The sequence below is a fragment of the Bufo bufo genome, chromosome 1 (genome assembly GCF_905171765.1).
Source record: "Bufo bufo chromosome 1, aBufBuf1.1, whole genome shotgun sequence".
NCBI classification, from domain to species: Eukaryota; Metazoa; Chordata; class Amphibia; order Anura; family Bufonidae; genus Bufo; species Bufo bufo.
This window is the reverse complement of record NC_053389.1, coordinates 669,904,221-669,918,024: the sequence shown is the minus strand read 5'-3', so window position 1 is coordinate 669,918,024 and position 13,804 is coordinate 669,904,221. Positions and strand designations below refer to the sequence as shown.

At 38.6% G+C, this 13,804-nt stretch overlaps 1 protein-coding gene across 2 annotated transcripts in view; it reads right to left on the bottom strand.

Moving 5' to 3' along the window:
* The window catches only part of ADAMTSL3 (ADAMTS like 3), a 538,572-nt gene that overhangs the window by 172,415 nt on the left and 352,353 nt on the right, over nucleotides 1–13,804 (bottom strand). For both annotated transcript variants that reach the window (XM_040414069.1, XM_040414070.1), the window contains one exon: nucleotides 6,676–6,750. In XM_040414069.1, the coding sequence (XP_040270003.1) occupies nucleotides 6,676–6,750 (75 nt within the window). The remainder of the gene's footprint in view (nucleotides 1–6,675; nucleotides 6,751–13,804) is intronic.

The following is a 13,804-nucleotide window of genomic DNA, read 5'->3' as shown; positions in this document are numbered from 1 at the left end:
TAATCCCTCTAACTGCCTGCTGTGAGTGTATAGTAAGTCAGCAACAGCAGAAAAACTGCTTGTCTTTGAGAGGTCCAGCAATCGTGCATCTCTATTGAGCCGCCTGTGATCCTTGGATTCTGCTGAGTGGCAGTGTACTGCTTACAGCATCTTGACCTACACCAGACTATGGCCTTGCTTGGGACTGCTGGGTACAAGAGGTTCTCTATGAATGATTGAGTCCACTTCCAGAGAGGATTCTGTTGAGTGTGACCAGAGACTGGGAGAGTGTCAACTCACCATTGCACAGCTAATGTGTACCATGAGCTGCACTGTGGCCTGTGTCTACAAACTGTCCTGTTGCTATGGAAGAGAACTTATAGAGACTGTTACTGTTGGCAACTGCCTGTGGAGTTACTTTGCAAACAGCTTATATAGGCTGTTCTGTTGCTAATGATAACCAAGTTCTGTGCCTCACATCCGTGTACATGGAGGTAATGTGCTGTGTATAGTTGGAGTATATTTATAGAATATAACTTATATTCTATATCTTATATTCTATTCTTTTATCTATATCTTACAATGTAAGAACCAGTATCAGCATTAAATGAATAATATCAAATTATGAACTGGAAAATAGCCACATACAGTGGTGCTTGAATATTTGAATATTCTATATTTCTGCATATGTTTGACCTAAAACAACCTTAGCTTTAAACAAAAGTCTTGAATGTAGATAAAGGTAACCAAATCAAGTCATAGATGTTAGAAGTAATCATTTATTTATTGAAAGAAATGATTCAATATCACACCTGTGAATGGCAAAAGTGAACCTTTAGTAATAGCAAATAATTTGAAGGTCAAATTAGTCAGGTGGTTTTAATTAATGAAAGAACAGGGTTCTATCAAAGTCTGATCTTGATAAAAAAAATTGTGGAGGTGTATCAAGGCACAAACAAAGGAGATTTCTGAAGGACTCAGAATAAGAGTTGTTGATGCTCATCAGACTGGAAAGGGTTACAAAACCATCTCTAAAGAGTTTGTACTTCACTAATCCACAGTAAAAATGCAGGAAATTGTGTAAAAATGCAGGAAATTCAAGATCATTTTTGCCCTCCCCAAGAGTGGTGGACCAACAAAGCTCATGTAAAGAGGAAGGGGTGTAATGTTCCACAATGTCACAAAGGGACCCAAGATAACCTCTATGCAATGGTCTTTCTCACATTAGCTAATGTTGATGTTTGTGAGTCCACCATCAGGAGGACACTGAATGGCAATTATGTGCATGGTGTTTATGCGCTTGACAGGTGCCTCACCTGGTATCTCATTTCAGCAGTACTTAGTACATGGGTTAGAGCATTGACTCTGTATTTATTCCCATGTTTCTTTTCTATATATTGTACCATGCTCTTTTGATCCGTGTGCTTTTTCTCCCAGGGTGGCATTTCTTTTTCTGTCCTCCGCTCCTATTTTTCATCATGTCTATGGCACCATTTATTTATTGCTTCTACTCATGTCATTTTTTAATCATGTCTCAATAAATTATATATTTTGGTACCAAGAGCTCCTTTTCCTTTGTTTCTGCTATGTGCATGATAGGATGGTAAGGAGAACTCCACTGCTCTCCAAAAAGAACATTGCTGCCCGTATACAGTATGCTAAAGATCACCTGGACAAGCTAGAAGGCCATTGGAACAATGTTATTTGGACAGATGACACACAAATAGAACCTTTTGGTTTAAATAAGAAGGGTTATGATTGGAGAAAGAAAAACACTGCATTTCAGCATAAAAACCTCATTCCATCTGTGAAACACGATGGCGGTAGTATCATAGCTTGGACCTGTTTTACTACATCTAGCCCCAGATGGCTTGCCATCATTGATGGAACACTGAATTCTGAATTATACCAGCACATTCTAAAGGAAAATGTCAGGACAACTGTCTGTGAGCTGAATCTCAAGAGAACATGGGTCATGCAGCAAGACAACGATCATAAGCCCACAATTCGTTCTACCAAAGAATAGTTAAAGAATAATAAAGTTAATGTTTTAGTATGGCCAAGTCTAAGTCTTGACCTTAACCCAATAGAAATGTTCTGGAAGGACCAGAAGCGTGAAGTTCATGGGAGGTAACCCCCAAACATAACAGAGTTGAAGCCGTGTTGTTACAGAGGAATGGGCTACAATTCCTCCAAACCAAGGTGCAGGACTAATCAACAATTACTGTGGAATCATTTAGTTGCAGTTATTCCTGCACAAAGGGATTACACCAAATACTGAAAGCAAAGGTTCACATACTTTTGCAACTCACAGACATATGATATTAGATAATTTTCCTCAATACATAAATGGTTATCTTTATCTAAATTTGGTTATCTTTATCTAATTTTAGGACTTGTGTGAAAATCTGATGCAGTTTTAAGTTAGATTTATACAGAAATATGTAAAAAATCTCAATCTCAAAGAATCACAACTGTAGATCATATATGTCAGTGTTCCTTTTTTGCAAAGTATAATGGTACTGTACAGAAAAATGCATAACCATTGTCAGATGTAGCCTGCAAGGTAACAATTATCATCAGGCCACTGGTTAGAACTGATATACTGTACTGTAGGCGAATACTAAAAAATGCGGAGTTGTCACCTATTTTGTATTTATAAAAAAATATTGCCCAATTGAATCTCTCCTTCAGCAATGCAAATGTAGCCCTAAACGTACACATATGAGGATGACACTCTCTGCTATTACAGGCACCTGCATGGGTTTTTCCTGGGAAAACTACAACCACATAATCCAATACTTAAATTACACACTCTTTTATCTTGCCTGATGTCTGTGCACATGAGTTTTTGCGATTTTGTAACTGTTTAAATACACGAAAGGGAATAACCTTTTGCAAATAGGGCACATCATTTTTGTACATTTTCCATCAGCTCAAGATCATATCTGCGGAACACATCAATATGGATAATATGCTTTACAGATCTGTAGATTCTAAATATCCTTTACTATTCTGTTCTGCTATAACTTTTTTTTAAAGGATTCTGCTGTTTTTGAGATGGAAAAGTGTATACAGTAATTAACTCTCATTGTTCTCTAGGTGTGAAGACATCTACACACATATTTATTGGCCTCTTTCATTTGTATAAAATGTTTTTTATTTATATGCAGTAAAAGTGAAGATACTGATTGCTTGTTGTTCAATTCAGGAAATACTAAAAAACAATGAATGATATGATAAGAGCATATGGTGGGCCTAGGTTTTATTTAGGTGTGATGATCTGGGTCCCAATCATATTAATATGCCATTGGTCCAAATGTATATGCTATAGACCTGATCATAAACTGATACTGTAGAAAATATGTCAATTTTAATAATTAAAGACTATGTACACCTTTGGAGGCAATTTTTTTTTAATTTTATTGCATTTTACTTATTTTTAGCTAAAAATCATATTTTCAATTGGCCTTTATCAAAAATATTGAGCCATTCTGTCACAAAGTGTTAATTTAACTGTTTTTCTAACTGTGTGACTGGTACTGGTCACTTTCAGTTTGTGCCAGTCATCTATTAACCCTTCTCTCTAAACTACTAAAAGGTCAAAACCATTTATTTAAGCCACATTCTTATCAGTAAAATAACTGAGCTATAATGATTGTTTTTAATGTGAGAGAGCAGAGATAAGGAGTCCGTCTGCTCCTCAGATGATGGAAAAGACAAAAAATCCACAGGCAGCTAGTAGAGCATCTCTGTACACAAAAAAAGGACTCCATGTTAATAAAAAAAAAAACATTTTTTTTAGCTCAAAATAAGTACAATGCAATGAAAAAAAAAAATTGCCCCCAAGGATGTACATTAAGAGTATTCCACATAAAATGACCATTCTGGAGAATCTGTTCATATGGACCAAACATTTCAGAGTGGCCTTTTATTGTGGGCAGTCTAAAGCACACCTGTACAATATTCATGCTGTCTAATCAGCACCTTGATATGCCACACCTGTGAGGTGGGATGGATTATCTCGGCAAAGGAGAAGTTCTCACTAACACAGATTTAGACAGATTTGTGAACAATATTTAAGAGTAATGGGTCTTTTGTGTATGTAGAAAATGTTTCAGATCTTTGAGTTCAACTCATGCAATGGGAGCAAAACCGAAAGTGTTGCGTTTATATCTTTGCTCAGTGTATTTTAGCTCTTAGAAGTTTATGAATGAATTGCCAGCTGGGTGTTACCAGTTGACATGTTTGCACAGTTTGACACTGTCCAATCAGTGCTGCCACTGGCAGGGTGTGCAGGGTGACACCCCCAACTGCTAACACCGACTTGCTAATGCATTCACAACATTATAAGAAAAGATATTACAGAATTGTTACTACAGAGTATTATCCCAAAAGTCTTAGGAAATCTTGTGGCTAGTGTTTGAACCCAATTGTCAATTGATTCTGGTTAACTGCTTGATTTAGTAGCTAAGGGGGCAATTACTTTTAGGGTCAGGAAGGGCTGAGCAGCATTTTTCCTTCAATAACTGACATGGTAATTTAAAAGCAGAATTTTGTGCTTATTTCGGTTATCTTTATGTAATAATAAAAGTAGTTTGATGATCTGAAACAATCAAGTGTGACGACTATGCAGGACTAGTATAAATCAGGAAGGGGACAAATAGCCTATCACAGCATTCCAAATAAACTTACTAATATACCATACTTAAAGGGAACCTGTCACCAGTTTTATGGTGTCCTAACTAAGGGCAACATAAATAAGTGACTGATTCTCTTAGCAAAATGCTGGGTCACTTTCTTTAATTGACCCAGTTAATCTGCCAACATCTTGTATTGAAAAGCTCCAGCTCATAATGATGAGTCCTGAATATTCATGAGCTCCTGACTCTCCCCGCCTACCTGCTGCTGATTGACAGTTATTTTCCATATGAATCAGCAGCAGGTGGGCAGGGGAGTGGCTATAGCTCTGAATTAAATATACGCTGGACTCAATGACATCACGCTGGACTCAAATCAGCTCATTAGCATGCGGCATCTTTGTGTGTATATTATGAGGTAACCATCTGTCACACTAGTAAGTGAATACATCTAAGGTACTTTTTAGTAGTTAATGATTGTATATAATTAGTTAGATTATAATCAAATATCCACATGACAGGTTCCCTTTAAATTAAAGTGCACTGATGGTCCAATTTCAGTCCACGGTCCTAGAAGTGGAGCTTCTGTAAGCTGTAACGTTCTGAAACAAGCAAAGAACGCATCCCCCCCTTCCCCCATCTGATGCAGAGACAAAGAAAGGGACTGGCTAGTAAGTTCAGACAGACAGACAGTTCTCCTCAACACACACTGAGTTTGAAGAAGCTCTCTGTCAACCTCGGAATGTCACAGCTTACAGAAGATCCTTCACTTCTGGGACTGCCTGGAAATTGACTGCAATAGGACCATCCATGCAGTTTAGAAATTTAAAGTGGATTAATAATATATTTTTTTTCCACATTTAGAAAACAATATAGAACTTTTTCTGATATCATGCAGCTCCTTTAAACACATTAGGTTGTTGGTGGATCCTGTAGGCTATGGACTTAAAGAGGACCTGTCGCCGCTCCTGACATGCCTGTGTTAATAACTTCATGGATTCCCAATGTAATAACAATTCTGGAGCATCTATTCTTATGTCTCTATGTTGTGTCATGCCTTTATTATTTCTACTAGAAGTTATGAATGAATTGCTAGCAGTCTGCAGTAAGGGTACAGAGGGGAGGTAACAAGTTGGGGGGTGTACCTGCACAGTCCTAAAATGACAGTACTGATTGGACAGAGTGAGTCTATGCAGGTACACACCCCCAACTGATCGGGGCACTTGTTATGACCCTGCAGCCGGCCAACTATAAGAACCCGTAGAGCTTTGTGGGCCCCCAACATGTACATTTGTGCAATTTATCTGAAAAGCTGTTAGAAGTATAGGCAAACAGTGCCACTGTAAGATCTTGGAACTGGCTGAGGGAACTTCTGAAGTTCAGCATGAAAGAAAGCTAAAAGAAAACAAGGTGAGACCACCTGCTGTGAGGACACAGAGGAGAATTAGGATAGTAATAGCTAGTCTACCAAGGAATTAGGTACTGTATATTATAGTGTAAATTAGGCAGTGAATATCCAGTATGCTGAGCTCTAAATGGATGTAATGGTTGTTGCTATACAGTACAAATATACTTCTGCCATGTGCAGCAGAAAAGCCCTGGGGTAGGGGGTTCTTTCATATGGAAATTAAATATACTGGAAAAAGTATGAAACCTAAAGCGTACTGCTTCTGTCCATTCATTCACTGAGCTAGTCGGATAGGTCCTACCACCCAACAAGAATTCACCAGTGCCAATGCTCTTTAAAAGGCTTATTTACCCAACCTGGAAGCCAACTGTAGAATAGTAATATATATCCACAGGTGTCTCCATTCTTATATTTAGACCAGCCTTTATAAAAAGCTAGATGAGCACTTGGCTAGGAACTCTGTAGGCCTGAAGACCATTGCAGATCACTACATGGTAACTGTAGCTAATCCCTAAGACATCATAACTTCCACTAGAACTGGAAAACAGGTGTCCACAACTCTGTTAACTCCATAACTTCAAGCTAAATCAACATCACATTGGCCCTGAACTGACACATATGTCACGAATAAGTTAGAATGGTTCATACAAACGTGAGCTGGTCCTTTTACTGTGATTCTCACGCTGCGACTTCCATGCGGCACAGCAATTATTGTCTCTTCTCCTGTGGAAAAGAAAAAGACGTTACACTGAGGGAAACAGATGTTGGGAGTATCAAGTGACTGAAGCAATGCTAGCGGCGATGTGGCTGAATAATAACACAGGTGTATGCATTTTACATTAGAAGAACATCTAAGACTAGCAAAAAAAATACTATTTTATTCCAAAGATGAAGTTGAGGAGAAAATAACATCCAGGCCTCCCACAATTTCATAAAATGACACACGTCACTAGAAAATGGTATTACTTTAGAAACCGTGATTATCTTCTGAAAAGGAAGACTTTCAGTTCAGCATGTCAAACACAAACTTTGACTTCTAACGTACACTGGCTCACGCGTGCTTATATTTTGCATTGCGCATTCCTTCCATGTTACCATATCTTTACAAAGGAAGGACCAATGACGCAACTATTTTACTGAATTATAACCTTATATACAGTTGCAAGAAAAAGTATGTGAACCCTTTGGAATGATATGGATTTCTGCACAAATTGGTCATAAAATGTGATCTGATCTTCATCTAAGTCACAACAATAGACAATCACAGTCTGCTTAAACTAATAACACACAAAGAATTAAATGTTACCATGTTTTTTATGAACACACCATGTAAACATTCACAGTGCAGGTGGAAAAAGTATGTGAACCCTTGGATTTAATAACTGGTTGAACCACCTTTGGCAGCAATAACTTGAACCAAACGTTTCCTGTAGTTGCAGATCAGACGTGCACACCGGTCAGGAGTAATTCTTGACCATTCTTCTTTACAGAACTGTTTCAGTTCAGCAATATTCTTGCGATGTCTGATGTGAATCGCTTTCTTGCGGTCATGCCACAGCATCTCAATCGGGTTGAGGTCAGGATTCTGACTGGGCCACTCCAGAAGGCGTATTTTCTTCTGTTTAAACCATTCTGTTGTTGATTTACTTCTATGCTTTGGGTCGTTGTCCTGTTGCAACACCCATCTTCTGTTGAGCTACAGCTGGTGGACAGATGGCCTTAAGTTCTCCTGCAAAATGTCTTAATAAACTTGGGAATTCATTTTTCATTCGATGATAGCAATCCGTCCAGCAGTGGCTTCCTCTGTGGTATCCTCTCATGAAATCCATTTTTGTTTAGTGTTTTACGTATCGTAGATTCGCCAACAGGGATGTTAGCATATGCCAGAGACTTTTGTAAGTCTTTAGCTGACACTCTAGGATTCTTCATCATCTCATTGAGCAGTCTGCGCTGTGCTCTTGCAGTCATCTTTACAGGACAGCCACTCCTAAGGAGAGTAGCAGCAGTGCTGAACTTTCTCCATTTATAGACAATTTGTCTTACCGTGGACTGATGAACAGCAAGACTTTTGGAGATACTTTTATAACCCTTTCCAGCTTTATGAAAGTCAACAATTCTTAATCGTAGGTCTTCTGAGAGCTCTTTTGTACGAGGCATCATTCACATCAGGCAATGCTTCTTGTGAAAAGCAAACTCAGAACTGGTGTGTGTTTTTTATAGGGCAGCTGTAACCAACACCTCCAATCTCATCTCATTGATTGGACTCCAGTTGGCTGACACCTCACTCCAATTAGCTCTTGGAGATATCATTAGTCTAGGGGTTCATATACTTTTTCCACCTGCTCTGTGAATGTTTACATGGTATGTTCAATAAAAACATGGTAACATTTAATTCTTTGTGTGTTATTAGTTTAAGCAGACTGTGATTGTCTATTGTTGTGACTTAGAAGAAGATCAGATCACATTTTATGACCAATTTGTGCAGAAATCCATATTATTCCAAAGGGTTCACATACTTTTTCTTGCAACTGTATAACATATTTTAAAGAATTTTTGATTGTACATTGTCTGTAGTAAAATGTATCCTGAAATTTTGGAGTTTTCACACTGGACACTTAGCCTCATAATAGACTGACACATTGCTTTTGGGTAGTTATCTCATTATCATCAAAGGCAGGATTACCATGAAAGTTAACATCTACAGTATATGTACAGTATATAATACAGGATCTATATTTGATTATAGGTGATCACGGCCTATTGATACAGGTCACAGGGCATGTCTGGACAACTCTCCCATAGAAGTCAACTCCAGATTGCAGGTTCCTATGGTTCACATTGCTGCTGTAAAGCATATTTCTGAATGCTGATAACATCAGGTCAGGGTAGCTATGTACAGAAAATCTACAATCAGAAGGTAAAAAAATAAAAATAAAAACACAGAAAAACAAGAATATGTGTCACTATCTGGTTTTAATTAGTAATAAAGTAAAATCTTATCCAGCCTAGTAAATCAACACTTATGTTGGGTATGTACAAACGTACGACTGTACATATAGATACATTAGTTAAAGGGGTTGTCCCACAAAAAATATTCAATATACATTTTTAAACCACCTGGCTTGCATCTAATAAAAAATTTAGAACTGAGTTATTCACTCAAATCTATGTATAGCTCCACCTTCTGTTTGCAATTTTTATAATTTGTCTGTCCTGCTCACTGAGGTTGACATACATGCTCAGTTCCATCCTGCAACTGCCAGAGCAATTGGAGCAATGAATGGGGAGACCTCTGAGTCCATGTGAGGATCAGGGCCATTTCTCATATACTGCTGTACTCATGCAGCATCCTGCTCCAGCGTTGCAGTGAGCTGCAAAGCACAGAGTAAAGGGTTAACAATGTACATTTGCTGTAATATGTAATACCTGCATATATATATATATTTGCTCGAGATATTGAGGGGCCATATCCACAGCCACCACTAGATGGGGCTAGTGTCACTCTCTATATAAATAGAGGAGTTAGAACATTCTAGTTAAATTGAGTACAGTCTAGCCAGTTTAAACCAGAGAGTCTTAGTCTGGAGTGCAAAGGCTACAGATGCAAAAATGTAGAGCTGACAGCTCAGCTTGTTCTTGACCCATTACCACCCAGGACATTGCCAGAACATCTACAGAAGCAGACCCGATGTAAGAGAGAGGGATGTAGGGAAAGTTCTGTAGAGATCACTTGTCTGACAAGGGATTATTAACTCCATGCTCAGGAGTTGCCTCTGGTGCCTGAGCATATCAAACCACAGTTTGGCTCACTGTGAGAATCTCCATATCCCAAGGTGTATTTTGTGGATTTATACCGTAAGTACCGTAACCTGTTCAAAGAATAGAGCAGAAGAGTTTGCCTGCCATCAGGGAAAACCGACCTGTGGGTTGCATTCCATTTTTTAAAAAATCTAAACCTCACGGTCTGGATGTGTACGTCTATTATCTTTTGGCCTATTATCTACCTGTGCAGCTGTGAAACTTGTAACATCTATGAAAGTGCATTGTGTGTATCAATTGATGGTCCATGGCATTGATCTGTTTGCATTTGAATTCTTCAGTAATTAACTATTCTGCTGCACAAGTGTCTCATTATTTCTTCCTGCACTACTATTACTCTGAAAAGTGTTGGTGTCACAACAACTGGGACCCTGCCTTGCACCTCAAAACCTGCAACACCAAGGGTACCTCAACTGTCATCAAGCAGGAGGACCCTAGAACCGACAGGTGCACCCTACCCATCCCTACATGATGGCCTAGGGAACACCAGAACCATGAGTACAACTACTATTACCCCCATCAGGCCACCTACACACACGCCCTTGCAACCAGCTTGCTGCACTTATGCATGTAATAATCTGGCCAAATTAGTTTGTAATCTACAAATAGACCATGGCTGACAAAATGGCCCTTATATAACAGAAGTAGTATTGATTGACATCATCAACATGGAAAATAGTGACTGCTGCATTGGTCACATGTGGGTAGTTGCAACGTTATAGCAAGAGAATAAAAAAGACTATTGAAAGGACTGGAGCAGCAGTGTGTTGAGTAGCCGGGATTTTCCAGGAAAGTAATACTTGTTTTAGTTATTTTATCACATCCCTTGCTTTCAGACGGATTTTAAATGTCCCAGACAACCCCTTTAAAGAGGTTGTCCGAGTGTAACCCCTTAACCCCTTAAGGACCGGGCTCATTTTCACCTTAAGGACCAGGCTATTTTTTGGAAATCTGACCAGTGTCACTTTAAGTGCTAATAACTTTAAAACGCTTTGACTTATCCAGGCCATTCTGAGATTGTTTTTTCGTCACATATTGTACTTCATGACACTGGTAAAATGAAGTCAAAAAAATTATTTTTTTTGCACAAAAAAATACCTAATTTACCCAAAATTTTGAAAAATTAGCAAATTTCAAAGTTTCAGTTTCTCTACTTCTGTAATACATAGTAATACCCCAAAAAATTGTGATGACTTTACATTCCCCATATGTCTACTTCATGCTTGAATTATTTTGGGAATGATATTTTATTTTTTGGGGATGTTATAAGGCTTAGAAGTTTAGAAGCAAATCTTGAAATTTTTCCGAAATTTACAAAAACTCAATTTTTAGGGACCAGTTCAGGTCTGAAGTCACTTTGCGAGGCTTACATAATAGAAACCACCCAAAAATGACCCCATCTAAGAAACTACACCCCTCAAGGTATTCAAAACTGATTGATTGCATACATTGTTAACCCTTTAGGTGTTGCACAAGAGTTATTGGCAAATGGGGAGGAAATTTGAGAATTTCATTTTTTTGTCTAATTTTTCATTTTAACCCATTTTTTCCACTAACAAAGCAAGGGTTAACAGCCAAACAAGACTGTATCTTTATTGCCCTGACTCTGCCGTTTACAGAAACACCCAATATGTTGCTGTAAACTACTGTACGGCCACACAGCGGGGCGTAGAGTGAAAGGTGCGCCGTTTGGTTTTTGGAAGGCTGATTTTTATGGACTGGTTTATTTACACCATGCCCCATTTGAAGCCCCCTGATGCACCCCTAGAGTAGAAACTCCCTAAAAGTGACCCCATCTAAGAAACTACACCCCTCAAGGTATTCAAAACTGATTTTACATACGTCATTAACCCTTTAGGTGTTGCACAAGAGTTATTGGCAAATGGAGATGAAATTTGAGAATTTCATTTTTTTGCCTAATTTTCAATTTTAACCCATTTTTTCCACTAACAAAGCAAGGGTTAACAGCCAAACAAGACTGTATCTTTATTGCCCTGACTCTGCCGTTTACAGAAACACCCAATATGTTGCCGTAAACTACTGTACGGCCACACAGCGGGGCGTAGAGTGAAAGGTGCGCCGTTTGGTTTTTGGAAGGCTGATTTTTATGGACTGGTTTATTTACACCATGTCCCATTTGAAGCCCCCTGATGCACCCCTAGAGTAGAAACTCCCTAAAAGTGACCCCATCTAAGAAACTACACCCCTCAAGGTATTCAAAACTGATTTTACATACGTCATTAACCCTTTAGGTGTTGCACAAGAGTTATTGGCAAATGGAGATAAAATTTGAGAATTTAATTTTTTTGCCTAATTTTCAATTTTAACCCATTTTTTCCCACTAACAAAGCAAGGGTTAACAGCCAAACAAGACTGTATCTTTATTGCCCTGACTCTGCTGTTCACAGAAACACCCCATATGTGGCCGTAAACTACTGTATGGCCACACAGCGGGGCGTAGAGTGAAAGGTGCGCCGTTTGGTTTTTGGAGGGCTATTTTTGCTGGACTGTTTTTTTTACACCATGTCCCATTTGAAGCCCCCCTGATGGACCCCTAGAGTAGAAACTCCATAAAAGTGACCCCATCTAAGAAACTACACCCCTCAAGGTATTCAAAACTGATTTTACAAACTTTGTTAACCCTTTAGGTGTTGCACAAGATTTAATGGAAAATAGAGACAGAATTTCAAAATTTCACATTTTTGGCAGATTTTCCATTTTAATATTTTTTTTCCAGTTACAAAGCAAGGGTTAACAGCCAAACAAAACTCATTATTTATGGCCCTGATTCTGTAGTTTACAGAAGCACCCCATATGTGGTCGTAAACCGCTGTACGGGCACACGGCAGGGCGCAGAAGGAAAGGAATGCCATACGGTTTTTGGAAGGCAGATTTTGCTGGATTGTTTTTAGACACCATGTCCCATTTAAAGCCCCCTGATGCACCCCTAGGTTAGAAACTCCAAAAAAGTGGCCCCATTTTGAAAACTATGGGATAAGGTGGCAGTTTTGTTGGTACTATTTTAGGGTACATATGATTTTTGGTTGCTCTATATTACACTTTTTTGTGAGGCAAAGTAACAAAAAATAGAAATTCAGAAATTTCATCTCCATTTGCCATTAACTCTTGTGGAACACTTAAAGGGTTAACAAAGTTTGTAAAATCAGTTTTGAATACCTTAAGGGGTGTAGTTTCCAAAATGGGGTCATTTTTTGGAGTTTATACTTTAGGGGTGCATCGGGGGGGGCTTCAAATGGGACATGGTGTCAAAAAACCAGTCCAGCAAAAACTGCCTTCCAAAAACCATATGGCGCTCCTTTCCTTCTGCGCCCTGCCGTGTGGCCATACAGCAGTTTACGACCACATATGGGGCATTTCTATAAACTAAAGAATCAGGGCAATAAATATTGAGTTTTGTTTGGCTGTTAACCCTTGCTTTGTTATGGGAAAAAATAAATTAAAATGGAAAATTTGCTAAAAAATAGCTGTTTTGGCACTGTTTTTATTTTTTATTATTTACAACGTTCATCTGACAGGTTAGATCATGTGCTATTTTTTATTTTTTTTTATTTATATTTTTATTGTAACTTTTACAGTATAACAGGAAAGTAACCAGGTGTCAAGGTATAGGCACGCAGGCCATGTCATAATAGTACAATATAGAGTGAGTACAAATGAGAGATCATACATCATGCATTACATGGAACATGAGTCGAGGTACAAGCCTGTCTCAGGCGACTTTAAGATACACTTCAAATATCCAAGGTATTTATAAAGCTGGGAATCAAGACCCGAAGTGGGGAGTAAGACCCTGCAGCAAGGTGCTATGGTTTATCATCTGAGATGCCATGGTACCTGAAGACGCAGATGAGGTGGTGTGTGCATGTGCTGAGAGGTTACCTTAGTGATTCAATTAGCGTATGTTTTACGGAGCTAAATTCATGGTTTGGGGGATCTA